The 21045-nt window shown below is 44.7% G+C and overlaps 1 protein-coding gene across 4 annotated transcripts in view; it reads right to left on the bottom strand.

Annotated features, from left to right (window-relative positions):
- LOC135378114 (zinc finger protein ush-like) overlaps positions 1–21045 on the bottom strand; it is a 295765-nt gene that overhangs the window by 201740 nt on the left and 72980 nt on the right. The window contains exon 2 of one of the 4 annotated variants that reach the window (XM_064610996.1): positions 6631–6676. The exons of 2 other annotated variants lie outside the window; for them this stretch is intronic. In XM_064610996.1, coding sequence (XP_064467066.1) covers positions 6631–6676 — 46 coding nt within the window. Of the gene's footprint in view, positions 1–6630; positions 6725–21045 lie in introns of those variants that run through there. One more of the 4 variants, XM_064610999.1, reaches the window with a different exon arrangement.

Below are 21045 nucleotides of genomic sequence, written 5' to 3' on the forward strand. Positions count from 1 at the left end.
GACTTAAAAACGGGCACACAAAACATACAGCACTGATTATCCTTTTCACCGCTTTTAATTATGAATCACCAACAAGCCCAAATCCTCACTCTTATGGACCACGTAGTGTAAGGCAATAGCATCGTTGGTGCTGCGATGCGCTTCCCTCATGAACACAGAATAGAAGTGACATCGTCCATGCAGCATGGAAGACGCAGATGCTACTCCCCACTTATCATCATTCAAATAAAGTTGTTGTTGCAGGTGCTACCTGTGTAGAAAACAAGTAAACCTCGAGAGTAAGCGTCATTTCGGCGACATCTAGTCCCCCAAATTCCGCAAAATGGCAGGATTCAGAAAGCACGATGCACAATGGTACTATAAACCTCGTTGTCCACGAAGACGACCAGGCAAAAGGGCGAACTACCAGCTGCAGTGTCCCTTGACATAAAGACAGCGCACATAAAAACAAGTCACAGCCACGTTCTACACCTGCATCCTTTGGGCACGAATGGACGGGCATTATGCCCGGTTACTGCTAGAATGCACGAGAGAGATCAATCTTGATTGGAAAGCCGCACACAGGTGCCGCAGAGGTGACACACGATATTACAGCATATAACGGCTGGAGTACCGCAAGCAGGTGCCCTCAGTCCACGCGTATGTAATGTGGTTCTCACTGTCACCTTTGTCTGATACCTCTACCAGTGTATGTCTCTATATGCACATGACATTTCGCAATGGTCCACGCGAAAGCAGTGGTCATCGAACAGCGTAACCTACGTTTGCCCTATATAGCTGCTGTTGACGTACGCTACACGAAATGTACATAAGGTATGTCATTTATTTCTTTATGACGATTTCGAACTACCAGTGTGACATCACATCTACAAAGACAATGGTATTGGTCAGACTTTCAGGGTGTGTCATACTGGTGTGCTTCGAAACGTCATAAAAACGACCGCAGATTTTGAATGAATTCTTGCGTGCCGTCTACAGGGTTGCAAGAACAAACCTGTTACTATTTCTTAGTACCATGAACTAACCGACTTCGCAATATCCACAATTCACAGGAATGATGATAATAATGATAATTTGGTGTTTACGTCGCGAGACAACTGAGGTCATGAGCGACGCACAGGAATGATGAAGGCTGTTGAAGAGTGTGATCTGCTGAGCGGAGCATGACACACATGTACACGCACGGAGTAACGTGGTTTGTGCACCCAATTTTTACGGGGTGTCCAGAACGATAGGTACCAGCGGCATGGCCGAGAGGGTTACGGCGTCCCGCTCGATGGTGGTAGCCAAGGTCGTGCTGAAGAATGGGAGATGGTGGGTTCGAATCCTACCACCGGCTGTGCTGTTTGAGGTTTTCCCTGGGTTTGCCAAAGACTTTCCAGACGAATGTCGGCAGAGTTCCCCCTGAAGTCGGCCCAGGACGCGTACTAAACCCCCCTGTCCCTCTCTCCTTCCTGCTGTCCTCTCTCCATCTGTCCACGTCTGTACGCCACTAATAGCCACAGTTGCTTCGTGCCGCTAACACGGAACAACGAAAAATGATTCTAGGTCTTTTGAAGTTCAAGACAAATACAAGCGATACGACCAAGTTACAGCCAAAACACAAGAGGATACGGAAAAGCTTTCTGCTTTTCCGTATAAAGCTCTCCGTATAAAACTCCGTATACACCTCCGTTAAAGCTATCCATATTCTTTCTGCGACAGCCATCACAATCTTCCCAAAAAGTTTTACTGCCCTTCGACATCATCGATTCATTACCAAGGACAAGACGAGAACTATTATTTTCTCAACACTGACAGAGACAAACCCTTTCGGTGTCCGCAACGTTTGCAGGTTTTCGGACAGCAACCTGTGCAGTGAGCTACATAATTGAACTCGTTTCATCATGAATGCGCAGCGGGAGGGTTGACTGCAGTTGTATTCCTTGATATAAGAGAGCTATGCCACCGCCACTGAAGCTCGTGTGATACAGGCATTTCATGCTATGGATAGCAGGTAATAGAGTGTGTTAATAGACCGTTGATAACGTCACCGTGAAGCTATATACCTACCGGAACGAATTGCAGCGTGCATGACTCAGAATCTTATCAGCTGATTGGGTGCGGTAGACACGGTACTTGGAAAGCCACGTTATCAACGGTCTACAAACACTCACTAATAACACTGCAGTGGATTGTCACTTCGACAAACGGGACACGGGACATACGAATGTTTGATGGAGGAGGTACAGCCCAACCGAAATGCTCAAAGAAGATGTGCTCGCAAAATGCTCCTTAGTGTATCACTGTTTATACTGCCAGCCATGTTGGCTCGCAGTGTGAGGATCAACTTGGGCGCGCACTTCAATGACCCTCAGCGCAACTAAAGCAGAAGTACCAAAGCCCAAGCTATTACACACTCCTTGACTAGGCAAGGAATGTATGTCCGACAAGACAGTGTTATTTCGCCCATGAGTAAATGACTCATATTTCAAGGCTGCGAGTTAAAATCAAGAATCAACGATCATCAACTGCGCCATCACTTTGTACGGAACGTTTCAGTCTTTGTCTGCGAAAGTACGTCACATAAATAAAATAAAAAAGCTGATGTCACGATTAACGTTCTGCGATGCATTGTTCACCTTCCTGAAGGCGTCATCGAGGTCACTGCATGGGAGTACCCATCGTACTGACACGGATAACCATTTATCATGTCGCAGTACTCAGGTGGATAATATGCAGTGATACTTGACTCAGGGGTGCTCGCATCAATGGGAATACATAGGTGTCTAATTTTTGTAAAAACGAGTTCCTGTAATTACGTAAACATACAATTGGTGCGACACATGTGCGACACATATGGTTCCAGTGGATACCAAGCCACAGCAGCACACGTGCGCATGCTGATTCAGTGTAATGAATGCTGCACAACCGGCTATCAGCGGTCTCTCCCGTACAATGTTGACCAGGGGTGCAGCTTGCTGCCATCACTTTCGAGGTTATCGATTTTTACCGACGGATCAACGGATAGCTACCGAATCTGCGTTCGCATTTGTGACTCCGCAGCACAGCAATGAAGGAATGGCACGCCTGTCCCACAGATCATCAGCGGAATTGGTAGCCATACAGATGGCGATGCAGTATGTGGCCACAAGTCAGGCACAATGGGTCACATACTAGTATTCGAAGGCCAGTCTTAGACGGAAATCTACAGATGTGGATCATGATGTATTTATTGCGTGGGTTCCTGAATATGTACCGAAGGTGCGGACGAGATCACGCATATAGTTAAAATATAGCCAAGGTGACATGTGACATGTTCTAAGTCACATGTGAAAAACCTGCATGCTAAGGTAGCTGACAGAGAAGATGTGCAGATGGCAACGGTTTGAACCGGACCGCCGCTCATCCCTGCTGCATAAGATTGATCTAGAGCTGAAATTCAGTATTTTGCCTAGCACACCAGACATCTGTGTTCAGACACCTTCGCATGAGCGTCGCTTCAACGTCCCGCATGGCCGTCAGTTTCTGCATGTAGTTGGGTTGGCTGACTGCGAACTGTTCAGAGTGTGCAGCGGTGGAGAGTACATCCTCATGCCCTGCAGAAGATATGCATTCCAACGGAATAGACTGATACTTGCTCTCGATCGTTGGGACAATAAATAAAAATGTCGATACGGTGAAGGTGCTGGGCGCGTTTGGGAATCCGAGGTGGAGCGTTTACGGTTCACCTAAGCTTCATTGTGAGTTTTCTACGGAGACAGTGCAACCAGCTCGTCTGCTTGGTGTGTGTTATCGAGTTTGTTATTTCGGTGTCCCTGCGTCCTAAGGGATTGAGGTGACATCAGAATTCGACTGGCGAGAGGCGACTCCCCCCACTCTTTTTCTTTTTTCAGTCCAATCCAAACTTGACAGTTATTTTCATATTCTTCGTTACATTTTTCGCACTCATACCCACATTCATGCAAAACGAACGTAGAGACGGGAGGTATCTTTGTGAAGTAAGGCAAGCACCAGAGACTGATTAACCCTTTGTTGGACAGTGGGCACTGGTGTCCCTCTTATCACTTCTTCTTCTATGCGGGTTCCAGCTACGCCATGCAATCATTTTCTCCCCAAATTGCTGTGACTCCATCTATGAGTGGTAATAGTAACCTGAGGAGTAGTTTTACTCTTCTATTAAAAGGTGGGGGCATATTAGGCGATGTTTTCCTTTCGGTGTTCTCCGAAACTCTTGCATCGTTTCATGTGCCGTTTTGGAAACCTCCCCGGAACGATAACAAACGTCCGGTAAACGAAATTGTTGTTTCTTGCACTGTGGTAATGACACACAAAAAGCCTCCACCGGTATAATAGAATGTTCGTGCATTTGTAGCTTCGGAACTCGTATCCTCGCTAGGGAGGGTGTTTTGCGTGGCTGAAGCGTCAGGTTTAGTTGGCCGATGTACACACATCGAATGCAATTTGGCAGTTGTAGTATCTCTATTTGGCCTATGTATAAGAAAACGAGGGCAAATGACAACGGAGGACATGTTTTTTAGTCAGACTATCAGGATGATCCCAACAATATCCCAAAATGAGAGGAGAGAATGAGCTGACTGTTCTACGTTTCAAGCAGAGGCAAGAGTAAAGGAAAGTCGTGCAAAAGTCGCACAGGTGAAAGAAAACGATGAAGAATGGCGGTAGTAATGATGATGGAACGGCTCCGTAGTCAGCCACGCTGAGGCGGCCAACGTGACAACGATCACAGGTGGAATCGTGCGTCCTGGACCCACTTCACAGGGAACTGTACCGACATCTGTCTTCAAATGTCTGATGAAAACTCACGGAAAACACCCAGTACAGAAATAAGAACGACATCACACCTCATCAAATGAGAATAAATAATTTTTGCGCGATGACTCGCGTGCCTGAGGCTGGTAACGCCCTTATAAAATCATAGCAAAAGACACATCCTAGGTGCAGCTTGTGCACAACGGAGCCGCAAGAGCCTTGTGCAAAGCATCTGTGCAGTGTGTGCATTGTCCCACTTTCCGTAGTGTGTCTGGGGCCTTTTTACAGGCAGTGAAGAGGGGTCTGAAGTGGATCATGGGACATACCCTGCCCCACTTCATCAAAGTTCCTCAGCTGCTTCATGGGACGAGTTAGTCTTACTTTTTTCTCGGCTGCAAAAAGTTTCTCGGCGTTCGGGTTGGGCTTTTTTGTGTATAAAAGTGCACCAGAAGAGCAGTGGAAGTGTTCCTGGTGATGTGCAATGGCACACTTTCTCGTGTCCAAGAGATGCAATAAACGCAACACGTAAGCGTCACATTGCCTGGTGCTAATCATTAAAGGACGGCAGGTAACAAAAAGGCCACCGAGTGCCAATAATTTCGGTTCGGTGCCAATGGTTTCGGTAGTTTGGGGCAAAAAGCGATAAACGCAGACAGACTGCTCTTTCGGTTGGAGGTTCTTCTAAACGCGTGGTAGACCCCAAACGGCGTTGCTACATCGAAAGTATTACGCGAAAAAAGTCAGGCGACAACAGGGATTTCTGCCGACGCGACACCATTAGTCATAGGAACAAGCGCTGCTCGTGTTTTAACGATTTCATCGCCAGGTTTCTATCACCCTCTGAGTGCATATACTCAACTCTTTGTCGAGCTGGCTGCGGAGACCACCTCCTGACGAGTAAATGCCATGAAGCGTATACTGCTATAAATGAGAAATAGGGAATGTCCGCATTTTTTTTTTTTTTTTTTTGTGGAGCTATGTATTTTTCTTGTTTTTTTTTATATCACAATACAGGAGTACAATATATTTAAACAAAAACAACTTTCTTCATTAGGTCGACCTAGGCAATTTGAGACTGGCGCCGGTAGAGGGGTTACGTAGCACACCAAACTAGTCAGCATCATAACGAACTAGTAGTATATTGACAGGAAGGAATTGTAGGTCAACATTCTCTCTCTCTCTGTCGTTCTCTCTTTTGACGTACAATTTGCTGCGTTACCGGTTTGGTATAGGGTTATATGAATTAAATCAATTTAATTCCTAATGTATTAATTAATTAACTGTATTAACAAAAATAATTACTTTAATCAGTCATCAAAGTAAATTCTACGCCCAAAGCCCCGCTGACTTCTCCAATGGACAGAGGCCACCTAACTTTCTCTCTGTCGCCCGGTCACAGCAGAATGTTCGCGCAACGATCGTTTCGATACCATGCTAGGGGGAGTCTGGGAGCGACTTTCAACACCGTGCTGATGCCAGGCAACTTTGTTTTTTTCTCTCTCTCTCTCTTGTCTAAATCGTTCCGAAGGTCGCCATATGTCGGAGTAAACGCTAAACGCAGTAAGAATGCCAAAAATGCCAGAAATATTCTCAAGCTCACTACCCTCGAAATCTCTGCATTAAAGTATAAGATCAATAGGAACCCTCTCACGCTGGTATGCAGGAAAAGACAAAAAAACGACAAAACTGTGTCCTTAATTTTCCTATGGCTTGCGGCATAGAAGCACACAAAATGAAGCCCGTGATGTCGTCAAGTCTCTCGTGACAGAAACTGATCGGGAGCCTCCATAAGAAAATTGACTTAGCGCCGCAGGTGCTGTTCCCCCTTGGCCTTTGGGAAACGCCTCCAAAGATTATACGTTGAGTCGAATGACTTACCACATGGTCTCAAGGATCGCATCAAGGATTTTCGGTGCTCACTTACCTGAAAAGAAGCAGGAAAGAGTGTTCATTAGGGCGCTGCACACGGCGATGTGAGCAATCACGGGGATTGTAAATAACAACAGTCGCATTATGTGGTACGTAATGATGCTATCTAGTGAGTGAGTGAATGAAAAAGGAAAAAATTGAGAAAATGATGCTATCTAGGTCAGGGACTCGCTTGTTGCTTCTTGTGTACTTGTCCTTCTTGACGCTGTTTGTTCTGATTGTAATTTTAAACGCCTCTTCTCCCTCGTACATAAGGGCGAGGGAAGAGCGCATTTCTGGGGGAGCGACAAAAATGGTCTTCAAATCTGCTTTTTTTTTTTTTTTTTTTTTTTTTACAGCGTCCATTTCCTCACGCAAATTGGGCGCAATCCTTTTTCTGACACGGCAACGGCATCAGCGTAACAAACGGAACGGATGTGGTCACTGGGCCGAACTTCGATCTTTCGTAATTAAAAAGTTGATTGAAAATTAATTAGGGCAGCGCTGCAGGAGGCCGCTAGTGCAGCCATAAGGTAGCCCACTAAACCAAGAATATATCACCAATGATTCCCTCGAGTGTATTCACCTACGTCACGTTGTGAAGTCGCATGCGCGAGACTCGTCCCAGCACTGGTGTTCATTTTTCGGGTGATTGAAAGATGACGAACTGCGCGATTTTTCAGTGCGGCAACCGTAGTTTTCGTAAAAGAAAAGGACAACGGCGAAGTGTCTTCGGAAAAAAGAAGGGGATCGACGTCACCGCATTTCCAAACTTTCTCACGATAACGAGCTCCCTCGCAGAGTTGATCAGCATATGCGCTTAAACGTATTATGGAATATACCATTTTTAAGGTTTGCAGAGCAAACGCTAGATCAACTCGAAAGCTGCGCCGAAAAAAATGGCCGACACGGTGGCGGCAAACGTGTCCGTTTGATGTCCTGTGAATAAACCCTATATTTTAAAAAAATCTGACAACAGTTAGCGCGGACACCGTGTATGTGCTCTGCTGGAATTTGATGGAACGAGGCAATATAATTAAGCAATTTTCTGCCAGCAGAGAAAGAAACGGTGGGTGCCCTTTCTATAGATAAATTGTGCTCAGAATGTCACAAGAGTTCATAACTCGACATACCAGTTTAATTCAAAGTAAGCTTCATTTATGCGCATTGAGCATGTGCACATACGACTGTGAGGACAAAGCGTGAAGTGTACAGTCTCCACTCTGTGACATTCAGTCGTGAGAAGAACTAATGGTTGTGACAATGTGTGACACCTATACTAGATATGTGTAATATAAAGAAAACAAGAATGTCACGTAACCTAAAATTACTAGAGATAATGCTTAACACTTCACTTGCTCCACACTTCGGGATGGAAATTTAAATTTTGTAGTTTACTACGGATGGTGAAATATATGTGACAAACGGCAGATCGGTCACAACGTCGCTGGCACGGAAGGGATATGCTCTGTGGCCTCTCTCCTGCAAAAATTATATTTCACTGTGCATACTTTATTGATTGATTGATTAGTGATACCTTAAGGGCCCGAAGACATTGCATAATTGAGTTAGGGCACATAAGCGTCGGCAGAAAAGAAAATGCAACTACAATATAACAACAATATGCAATTTACAAGTCCACTGAATACAAAATCAGTCATCATATACACCAAGCAACCAAATACCAAGTAAATTTAAAGTAAGTTAAAGCGTGCCTAAAATGAATTGGGTTAGTAAGCGAGGCCCATTCATCAGGGAGGTCATTCCAGAGCTTGGAGATGCGTGGATCTGTTCGAGGTAATAACTGTTTTTGCAAGAGCTTAGTCCAACTTTAGAACGATGACAGAGTCGTATATGAGGGTGTACTTAACATTGGGGAGAGCATATTGGATGCAGAGAGGGATGTTTCATTGCTGCGCGGTTCAATATTCGCAATTTTACCTTCAGTTCTGCAGTCTGAAGGCTAAGGAAAATTGTGATCAACAAGATGGATGACACGCAGGCACATAATGTCTCCCAAGTTATGTGCACCACCTGGCTAAAAATAGCAAAATACCATCCTAACTCGGGTATAAGTATCCTTATTCCATGCCTGTGTTTTACGCGTCACTGTGTATGTGTTTTAAATAGGTGATCACATATACGTATTATTATTATTTTTTAATCTGCGAATATGCATTGACATAAAACAGGCTCTTGAAAGAGCTTAAGTTATAAAGCGTGGCTAGATGTTTCAAATAGGCAGCTACTTTGGTGCTCACACAAAGCCGACCGACGTTCTATTCGAAACGAAAGATCTAAACAACGTGGTCTTATTTCTCGAAAATGGAGCGTCACAAAACGAGCAGTGTCCCACAAAGCCAATCGTACGGTTTCGTCCATTTTTCACAACGTCTACGTCGTAGCGGCGACAAGGAACTGTGAATAATAAAAAATAGCCTATAAGTGTCAACTATGTCATCTGGATCACGTGCAGCTTGTACATTTAAATTACTGGAATCTACCTCGTGCTGTTCCAGTCAGCAAATGTCACCTCACAGGACAATAAAGTCGTTCTTCTTTTTGGCTAATACAGACGCTCTAACGTACATTCATGCCGAATGTTATTTTTGTTTTTGTTTTAATCCGCAACAAGTTTTAAAAAAAAGAAGCAATGAGAACAGCATCGATGCCGTCTTTGCAGTTGAGTTATACGGCCAGGCGGACATCCTCTTGGAGAAAGTATGTAACTACTGATTACTAATTACGTAAAATTCATTAATTAACTCTTTGATTAGGGGATTTCGGAAAAAAGTGAGATAGCCGAATGGGAGACAACCCTCGTTGGAAGCCATTTTATTATTTTTTTAAAGTGAAACGAGCACGCACGTTGAAATATCCATAAATAACTAAATAAATAAATATCCGTCGACGAGTTTTGCTAAGCAAATGAGCCGAAACCGAAACCTGGCGCCTCAGGAGCGCATGAGCTTCGGTCTTCGGAGGCTTATTTGGACCGCAAAGCGCGGTTGATATGACCAGAAGATCAGAGCCTAGTTCAAACATTTCCATCGCTCCAAAGCACGTGGCCCTCTGACGTAGAATGAGCGCTGTCCTCCCTGCGCTCCTGAGGCGCGCGGTCGCGGTTTCGGCTCATTTGCACAGCGAAATTCGGCGCAACTTATGTAGGTACTCGTTTCGAGATTTTTTTTAAAATCAGAAATGCTTTCAGCGAGGGTTCTCTCCCATTCTGCTAAATCACTTTTCCCCGAAAGCCTCTAAGTAAGTTAATTAATGAATTGTAGGTTGCATCCACTGTAGTTTCGTCCTCTATACAAGAGGATGTCCGCCTATAGCCGTATAACCCAACTGAAAAAACGGTACCTATGCTGTCCTCATAGACATATATATATATATATATACTCATGGAACGATGCGACAGCACCAGAGGACACGTGTTTCGCCGTGTTTGCGGCTTGTCAGCTCTGGGTAGCTGCGCATCGTTCGGAATTGGCAAACCAGGGGTCGCTCAGCGTGCGATATACACCTGGGAGGGTGACTGAGCACTCCTCAATGCCACAGTGCAAGCCAGTGAATTATAATGATGGGGGAAAAAGCCATTAAAGAAACAAGTAAATGACACTAGACGTGCTAGAAATTCAAAATTTTCCCAAAATGTTCCCAGGCTTTTTCCCCTCATTATATACATATATATATATATATAAGGGAAAAAAGGGAAAGCCAGAGAGCTCTTTGGCTTTTCCCTTATATTATATATTTTATATTTTATTATTATTATATTTATTATATTTTTTCCCCTTATACACTTGACTGGCTTTGCGCTGGGCTTTCAGAGGTGTCTTAGGACACCCTGACGGGAGGTTATTTTTTTGACGTTGCCCATATAAGAAATATGCTGTATATAATTGGGAGTAGATTTACACACGTCAGGTTAGTCCACCTACACTTGTGTGGCTGCATGCTGCAGTTTGCAGAGTTCTTTAACGTGCGCCGGAAATCTCCAACGCACGGTACTCGATGTCGTCGTTATCTCCCCCCCAATGCTAACGTCCATATGACAGGGATCGAACCCGCAAGCTGAGCAAACCAGCACGCTACCAACGGAGCTACCAAGGTCGGTATGAGCTATCGAGGCATGGGATATACTTTATATACTATAGCATCGCGTGTACGAAGCCTACATTTCCGAAAAGATTGAAAGTTCGACAGTGCTTCGCGCGCGCACCGTGCCTCAAGAGTGCAAGTTTGATATGCCCATAATCCGCTGGTGATGCGAGGTAGAAAGCAACTATCCAACTGTGCTACATTGTAAAGCTTGTATAGTTAGTTAAACTACCTGTACTGCACACGCTACAGCAACCAGCCATATAAGAAGGAACAATATGACCCACGACACTAATAGTATAAAACGCGAAGAAATCATCTGGTATTCCCTAATACTAAATGTTATCCCCCAGTTAAGACGTCGCTCGCATTGAATGCGGTTCATACGTATCATGCTCGTAACCAGCTAAAAAAAGAATAATATCAAATTACTTGATCGCAGTGCACGAATCCGGGCAACGAGAAACAGAAACTCAAGGCAGGGCCTCTCGGTAGGGCAGGCATAGTAATCTCGAATACAGAGACGAAACCACGCAATGGGCTTTCCTGATACGTGGATGCGTACAAGGACTATCCGCGCAATCTCTTATTAGCATAATCTTAATGAAAGCTCCCGGACAATTTACGAGTAGATGGGATCTCGAAACATTGGAGCATAATTCCGTCCGTGCAATTAATCACCCTCACAAGCACAAAGGGATGGGTAGATGGACGAGATAGTGCAGACAGCGAGTCATGCATCCCATTGCCATTGCATGACAAGGATTGTGTACCTCGAAAACTGGATACTGTACATGAACCTGACGAAGACAAAACGGACGTCCGTTTATTTCTTTTTCCTCCATGAAATGAGGACACATAAATGGATTTTCCATCAACGCTACCACGCATTAAAAACACCATGACCTATCTCTTTTTTTTTCTACCAAAGCAAGCCAAACCAAGTATAACCTATTCGGCTTTCGTTTTAGATATTTTTTTCGAAACGAAGCTCGCTGAACTTTATCAATTTTCTGAAAACTCTCGTGTCAAAATATACGAGGCATTTCGGGTGACACAGACGCACAGATGAGACTTCTTGAGAACTAAGTTAAGCTTGCTTACGCTGTAACCGGCCAGTGGATTCACTTCCCCGAGCTGAGGAATCTTTGTTTGGCGTCCCCCCCCCCTTTAATGGTCACCTTACCGTCCATCAAGAAAAGTGCGCAGTGCAGCTAAAAATTAATAGGGTTCTCGAATGAATATGCGCTGTGTGCAAATACACACTGGTGCATGTTACCACACTGTGCTGGTGTACAGGTGTGGACAAAGAGCACAAGATGTGGAGCGCGCCCTGGGGTGATTTACTCAGGAACTGTGTCTGTCTAAGTTGAACAAGGTAGACGACTGACCTTGTTGGTACGACACGACGAATTCAAGGGCCGTGTGAATAATTTCCTTATTAAACAGTGTCTTGGAAGTAAGCGCTGTGTTTGTTGATCTCTCCGTTGTGTGTCCCGTTTTTTTTTTTGTGTGTGTGTTTCTTTTATTTTTTGCTTGAATTTGTCGTTCTGTCTAACTGTCGTCTGAAACATATTGCGTAAAACAACGAAAAACGGCAGTACGGTACTAAAATTCAATCCTCTGTTCACCTCGCTGCGAAAAGCCCCACATGTTCCATGCTCGTTATAACATGGATGCCATACTGGTTGACAACGCGCTCCCAGCTGATCTGAACCCGGTGATCAAGGCAACTGCTCAAGCTAGGTTTACAGGCAAACCACACTATTTAGCTGAAACTAAATACGCAACCAAAGGTAGATTTCTGAATCTAGAATACGATACAGAAGACACATGAGGATGTGTAAGGCTACATAAAATTCAATACAGAAGATGTGTCCTCCGTGACCACTATAACGATTAAAACATACTTTGGTCATCACCCGAGAAGCGCAGGAGAAGCCCACTGTGAAAGCAACACCATACGTTAGCTCCCCATAGCGCGAGAATGGCACAGGATTTCGCTTTGTTTGCCATTATGCCGACAAAAAGTTGGAGGGGAAAAAAAAAAAAAAAGAACGCGGGAGTCGATCCACGACTGAGAGCTTTTCTTGGAATGACACTCCCGTAACGTAGGCATCGCAGTCGGGTTATCAGCAACATTTGCACATTTCGAATACTTTCGATACAGGTTCTGTGAAGCTAAAGGAGAATGTCGTTATCGTTCGACATAGCAGCGGGTGCAGTGTCCACTCTTGGAAAACACGGAAACTTACAACTACACCCCCACCACAGGACATAAAACCCTAATATGAAGTCTGAGGGATCCACGCGTGCGCCGCAAGAAACCACATGCGATGCATAAGCCTGATACATACCAGGAATGCCTTTGTTATCAGTAGCTCGCGAAGTCCTTGATGCTTGCACTCACACTGCCGGTACGTTTCTTATTGGACAATTGCTATCGGCCCTCAGTGAAGCGTTACATCCTCGTTTTCCTTGCACGATACGCTGGGCTGCGATTTCGAAAAGATCACGCGCGTTTCTGGAGAAAACAGTTCCTGCTAGCCGGTGCGAATCGATGTGTGGCTTAGATAAACCGGTAGGCGATGCCGCGCTGATACCGCCAGTGGAGTAAATTGAAAACATTCCCGTCTTTGCCAAAGGGCCGCTAACAAGAACAGTTACTTAAACTCATTATCTAATATGTTATCGGAACCTGTCCCTTGCACAATGAATGAAAGAGAAAAGAGGATGATCTCTCTAATGCCTGTACGTTTTCCCGTGGTAAACTTACCTTAAGCGCCCCTTCCAGGGTACCTTGGCTCTTGGGCCAAGATACATGATTTTCAAGCTGAAGATACATTTCAGTTATAAAGCAACAAACGGGTAAAGTTGGTGGTAAGATGACAAACATGCGTTTCTGACAACTACCGGAACCTGACAGTTACACATTATGAAAATAGCCATTTTCGAGGGCTCTTTAGACTCCAAAGCAGCTTTTTCCTCCAGAGAAAAATTGTTGCCTGTTCTCACATACAGCGCTTTGCTTCAGAGCGCTGCAAAACAGCGATGGAAACTAAGCCCTGTTTTCCACCTTCGTGTTCTCACTTGCAAAGAAGGCAGCTCAAGTCTCGCGGGGCATCATTGGCGACGTGACGCAGCGCCGTACCGCTTGCGTTGATTCTTGATTCCTATTACCTATGATGACCCACAAGCTCAGTTAGCTGGCCAAACGGGAAATTCGACGGCATGCTCAGTTCACCACGAAACCAGCACAACACCGCAAACACCAGAAAGCAAAACAATCCCACAACTTCCGGGACGTCGTGGGTAAAGCCGCCCCTTGATTGGCCACCACAAACAAGCGCTAGAAATGAGCTCTGTAAAAGTTGACAGGAGCTCAACTTTGACAAGCGCTGTTTTCCTGCGCTTCATAGCAGTGCGATGAGGAAAAAACAGCGCTGCTATAGTGCTGTGGAGCAAAAAGCGCTGCATGTGAGCGCCGCGCGCCCTGACTTCTGCGGGAATCGATGAGACTATAGGACAGAAACATAACATATCGCAGTGTCGTCTCATGAGAACTTCATCTGGGACACATGGGGAGTACAAGTACAACACGTGTAGGCGTTTGAAGCACAGTTCAAGGTTAAAGCAAGGACGGGCGACGGTATTCCTCACCTCAGTCCGTAGTTGCGCAGGACTGTGACACGAAAGGCATTAAAATCGACAAATCTTCGATTACGTTTATGCATACACTGATGTCAACTATTTGCCTCCGCTCCTCTCCGCTATGTAGGCACCTTACGGACGTTTATTCAGTATACTTTATTTCGCAGGATTTCTCACTCCAATAACCTGCACTCTACCTCAAGAGCTTTTCGACACTACTATCACTTCTGCTCAGTTAAAATACATTTGGCGAGAATTTCGTACACGTCTTATACGTTTATGTCTGCACTTTTTTCTGTGGAACATTTTTACTGTTTTACGAAGGTTACAACAGTTATAGCGTAACACACTCTGCGGTTGGGATGTGTGAACCGATGTCGGATACCTGAACTGCCGGGAGCAATCATAACCAGAAAGCGATGATCCGCTGTTATCAAAAACACATGTTTGTAGTCGTGCTGGCGTTGGTACATTGCGTAAATTCACTCCCTCGAAGTGCCGGAAACCGGTTCGTCGTGCGTTTGGTGCCGACCTGCGGGGTTTCCGAATTCGCTTCAAGGCATAAGAAGGTGGCAACTTCGAAGGGCATGCGGGAGATCAAAGGTCCAGCGCAGCGTCGTTCGTCGCTGGAATACATATAGCGGCGAACGTTAGGGATAGTGGCGGTGACGTTGAACTAGCATGCCGATTATAACGTAAATTGCAGAGGCCGAATGAGGATCGAGTTAGGACAAACACAGCACTTAAATAGGATAGGAGTATCATTTCCTTGCGCCTGGGGAAGAACGTCGAAAACACTGAAGGCTAGCCTTGGGCTGAAAGAAGGAAATCACTGAAAAGGTTAGCCAGCTGCAGGATGACTGACTGATTTTCAGTGACTTCCTTCTTTCATTGTCCTTAGGGACTTGAGGCTTTGTGTGTTGTCCTTTATTCTGTGTTCCAGCCTCAGAACATCACTTTCCATCGTAGCCTTGGGAAGTATACTTCAACTTCTTTACAAGTAATCATTCACAGCAATTAACCGTAATTGATACCTCTCTCTGAGAGAGCAACTTTCCTGGTGACCTGGCAGGTATAGTGAAAGTCTGAACGAGGATGCGGATAGTTACTGAAATTAGATAGATAAACACGAAACTCTAAAGTAACTGTAACTAGACAGCAACTCGTTACAGTTACTTTAGAGTTTCGTGTTTGTCTCCCTAGTTTCAGACACTTGTCGCATCTTTGTTCACTATGCCTGTCGCTGACTGGTATTCACCATGAAAGATATGCCCTTATCCAGCATACAGCACCTCGCTTGCATTCTATCTTGTTCTACAAAACTTAAGCTTTACCAACGCCCAAATTACAATGATTTCCAAAGGACGGCAGTTGCGAAAAGTGGCAAAAGTCAGCTAGTGCCGGTGGCGGAAGTCGAACTCAGACCTTTCTGATTTCCATTGCGTCCTAATAAAAGGATCGAAGTAGATACGAGCCTCACCGTTTCCTCCTATATCACGACGTAGGGTGGTATCCATTGCAAAGCCACTGTTCCTCGCGGTGCCTGCAGATTGTAGCAGGCCCGTCAACAAAGAGGTTACTTGCCTGCACAAATCGGCAGCTGTGGGTCACAGTATAGCACTCAGCTCAGCTATCGTAGACCACGTCGGAAATCTTGGTCTTTCAATTTCGATACTACCATGTGGCCGCACTTTTCTGCAGTTAATTCACCGATGCGTTTCAAAGGACGACAAGGTAGCCTTTGTGGCGATCCCAGATCAGTGCGTGAGCTTCATTCTTCAACCAAGTTGAGCTCAGTCTTCTGATTGTGGAATGAAGTCCCTCCAGAATGGTGTGCTATAAACGCTTTTTGCACTCTTATATATGATACTGCAATATCTCGTACTCAGCTACTCTGTCGCTCGCTTTACCCTTGTGTATGTTCGAGAGTGGGACTCTCTGATGCAGTCTCTCCATGTGCTTGAGAGCCCCGACATCAGTGCGCAGTACGATTGGCCATTCTCCAGCCTCCAGGTAGGTTTCCTTGTCGTCAGAGAAGTGTTGGAGCACTAGTGCTGGTGATATTCCTCCTGTGTGTGGTCTCTCTACTAGCTGTAGCTGAGAGCCTCCGATGTCAATGTGGGTTACAATGCGATGTCAATGTGGATGTCAGTGGGTTTATACCACCACGAATTTCCCTTTACTTTTCGGACTAAGTTGTGGGTCCTCTTGCCTCTGTTTATGACCTTTCTGATTTGCTGTGTCCAGAGTACTTTCGATTGTCACACAATCCTTTGGTGGGATACTGACTAGTGGTTGGATTTCTCCTGTGAAGCATGGAGTATCCGTTCACTGAATGCTTCAATAATTCCTTGGAGCATTATATCTGCGCTGTTGCTCGAGCTTAGTTTGTGTTCTTCCATTTGATAATAATATACATTTGACGTAGAATTTGTTGTCGGAGTGTACAAGAAGGGGTGCATCTTCTTGCGTATTCCTGCCACACCCATACTGAAAGCGTTGATGAGCGCGCCTCCTTGCGGGGCTGCACACAGAAGTGGTAATGTTCTGCTGACATGTTTTGCCAATGACCACATTGAGGGTCATGTTATCTATAGATCATCCGCATTGCATCTCCGTCTACGCGTCAGACATGGAGATTAGGCGTCCCTAAAGAAAGGCCAGACAGCGGTGAGACTCGAACCTACACCCCTTAATTGCCGGTAAAACGCGCTATACCACTACACTGGCACGACTTCCCAATGACTTACCAGGGGGCTTCTTTCTGTCACTTTCACAGGACACAGGACATGCACTCACCCTCTTCAGACACTCTCCTACATCCTTTCCCCAAACGCAGACACAACGAGGCGGGCGGCATCTGATGAACATGGTAGAAAGTAACCCAGCTGAGGTTGGCACACATGCAGATAAACACTATGCAAAGCGAACGCGAGAAGTCAATATGTAGAGCCTGCGCCAGTGATTGCTAGAACTATTTGTCAGGTACTCTGGTCGGGGAAAAACACATTTTCTTTATCATTCCGATGAGCACTTAATGTTTTCTTTTCGTTCTCTTTTTTTTTTTTTTTTTCAGTCGAAGCTGACGCAGTTTTCTGGGCAAACTGAGCAACAACAAGCAGCAGCATATTTATTTAGATAAACGTTATTACGCATACTATGTTATCAAAATGCTGCGATGGACATTGGTTCGTCCCAGATAACGCGTCTTCCTATTATATTACAGGTAGAGCCATAAATCAATTAGGAGGAACATTATGCCAATACAACACCAGAGAAGATCACAATGCTCTCCAGCTACTGGCTACCTGCCAGTGCAATGCGCGGAGCTGAACATATATTAAGAGCCGGCAATTAAGTGGTGCGTAATCCTAACAAATGTTACGGCATTTAGTACACTATCCTATTATACGCCGACTGCTTTTTGCGCTCTGAAGTTTCCAATCACCTTATCGTTGTATTGAAAAAACGACCACACCCTATAATACTTCTACCTTCATAATTACATACGCGCACTGTATCCTATAGAACAAAAAAAAAATCGCTCCCGATCGTTTCCTTCTGAACTACCACGTGATCCCCTTGTACCCGACACATTATGTACTATTAGCTTTGCGATTTTCAAGTTCATGTGCTTTCGATCTCAAGTATAGTACTATACTCCGAAGCAACATCAGAGTTGCAGTCACAGAAAAATGTCTCTGCCAGCGCAGATGGTATATATAGCCCGTACACTGAGGGTGAGGAGCGCGAGAAGATACGCAGGTTGGGAACACTGACAAGTTGTTTTTTAAACACGACATACAAGAATACTTACCGATAGTTTCGTGACCTCAAACTAACGCTGGAAGGGGAGTCGTATCGCTCGGCCGTTATGATGAGCAATGGTTCTTCTTCGGAAAGCTTTACTCTGTGTATTGCTACAGCACATGCTTGTTCGTTCATGGCTGAGTTGTTCTCACCGTGACTTTTCCCCGATTTGTGGGCCTTCATATACAGGGTGTCCCAGAAAACGTGTCATTGAATTATAATAAAAAAACTACGCCACCTAGAGTCACGCGGTCAACGGCATATGTTCTTACTGGGTTTTTGCCACCTCCTGATGTGAATGTCGTGTAACGTACCTTCACGAACTGTAGGGATTTCCTTCCCTCGTCATCCTTTCATGTGAACCTTTTTGGAATGGGGTAGGGTCCTGCACTCAACGCAGGGAAACATCCCACATCATCATCATCATCCATTCATCTATGTTGTTGTTGTCGTGTAACGTAAGTTTAATTATGTAAATTTTTGCGAGCTTAAGTCGGAAATTTGCCAAGTAAAGGTCACTTTTTTACCCCACCAATGTAAAGAGCGTGCCGAATTTATTCAAACTAATGATAGTTGACAGGGATATTCAGGGGCTACCCCATCAGAAAAAATAGCCGAACATCATGCTCTACGGAGCTCCCACAGGATAGCACATGTTGAATTTTTCAACGCAATCTTTGTCAGTCCGACGAAAGGAGGTTGGAAACCCAGCCCATCCCGGCATCGCAGAAAGAGATAACACAGGCATGGCTTATCGCGTCCGACTTTCGCTGGGATAATACTTTCCCTCTTCCAATTTTAGGAACTGCTACTTTTTCTACTATCACTCTGTGGGCTGGCTTTGGAACCTCCTTTCGTCGGACTGTGAGCGATTGCGCTCAAGAAGTCATCGCGCGTTATGGTCCGGTACTCCGAAAAACATGATGTTCGGCTATTTTTTATCGATGGGATAGCTCATGAATATCACTGTCAATTATGATGAATTTGAGTGAATTCGGCACGCTCTTCATATTGGTGGGGTAAAAAAGTGACCTTCACTTGGCAAATGTCTGAGTTCAGTTCGCAAATATTTACATAATTAAACTTACGATACATGACATTTACATGAGGACGTGGCAAAATCCTAATAAGAACAAATACCGTTAACCGCATGGTTCTAGGTGGTGTAGGTTATTTATTATAATTCAATGACACGTTTTCTGGGACACCCTGTATGTAGCGTTCGGGAGTCATATTGGTGACGAATAACTAATGATCCCTCCGGTAACATTAGTAACGAAGCGTGGTTGGCAGGAACCTATAATTTCCGAATATGGGGAAGCCGATTCACGCGTTTCGCTAACGCAATGCCGCTATGGATCAGAAGAACACCTTATTAAGCGCTAATTTATCCCACACTTTATTACTGTTTGGGGATTAACTACCTCGACACATTACACTAGAATTTATGCACCGCAAAAGAAAGCAGTACGATTCATTGCGAATACTACGGCAGCATCTTCAGAGACTGCGGGAATTAAAAAACTTGTCAATACGTTACCTATATACTTTAAAGCTTGGGTTATCCGCGTACAACAGCTTCTATTCAGGTGCAGTTCAGATAAACACCACAACCAAACGCTACACTTCGAAAGTTTAATTTGTGAAGTTTTCTTATCATTTTTTTGTCGTTTGTCAAGTTTTTTGTAAGCTTTGAAAGTTTAATTTATCTGCCTACCTTAAAAGTACTGTAAAGCAGTAGACAAGCATGATATGCCGGTGATGTGACTAGAGACTTTGTTGCTTCTAAATACCATATGCGGAACCATACGACCGACAACGCGCTATATATATTTTCAATTTGCCATGTAAGATGCGGCGTAGTAGAGTCACAGTACAGTGACTCTACGGCGTAGTGGAGCGGTGCGACGCCTGGTGTCACACAACCCCCTGTACAGCGGGCAACACTGAAAATTGGTATTACACACTATTACATCGGAACTTCGTTATTTTAGTAACCATATTATTAGTTTTTCTGTTTACCTATGCATTTTGAAACCCCTGTTAACAGTGTTTTTTGCGAAGTAACCCACCGTTGTCCGCTGTTCGATGGAGGCTCTCCCTACTTCTCTGCTGCGCCTGCGCGCTCATTCTGTTCGCGGCCTCTTTCGAACGAACAAACTCTGTCCGTGAACCTCTGTGAACAAACAAGTCCCGACGCTGTCTGGCTTCTTGAACGTCTGACACATTTTTTTCAACGGCTCAGCATTTCATATCAGTTCGCTTATCCTTTTATCCTCAGATGTGGATCGTTGTGTGGATTGCAGGGGCGGATTTTATGGTGGATTGTGGTGGATTGTTATGTCGGGCCCAGTGTTATACGCATGCAATGTGGTTGCCGCCGTATGTGTCAGGGGTACGGATTCATTTCGAATACCTAGTACAGTGTTACCCGTAATCTTTAATTGTAATTTTCTAATTAATTGCACCGTCGATTGGAATGAAACTTGCGCAGTTTTTGTCCTGGTGGCTTGGACTATCGAATAGCCACACTAAATGACATTTGATCGGTGCTGCTTTACAGTACCTTTAAGGTAGACAGATAAATTAATTAATCACGGCCGTGGTACGACTGGTACGACTATAAATTTATAGTCGTACCAGTCGTAGCACGGCCGATCGTATGGCATGCAGGCGACTGACTATTTCTTACCAAATTTTTGCAATACTATGTGCCACTTATTTACATCTTTTCTAACATTTCCTGCATACAAAAGAACACTGATGGAAGCGTCACTGAGTGCAGATATATTGACCTCTGTAGATTAATTCATTAAAAAA

Source organism: Ornithodoros turicata, chromosome 1 (genome assembly GCF_037126465.1).
Source record: "Ornithodoros turicata isolate Travis chromosome 1, ASM3712646v1, whole genome shotgun sequence".
Classification (NCBI taxonomy): domain Eukaryota; kingdom Metazoa; phylum Arthropoda; class Arachnida; order Ixodida; family Argasidae; genus Ornithodoros; species Ornithodoros turicata.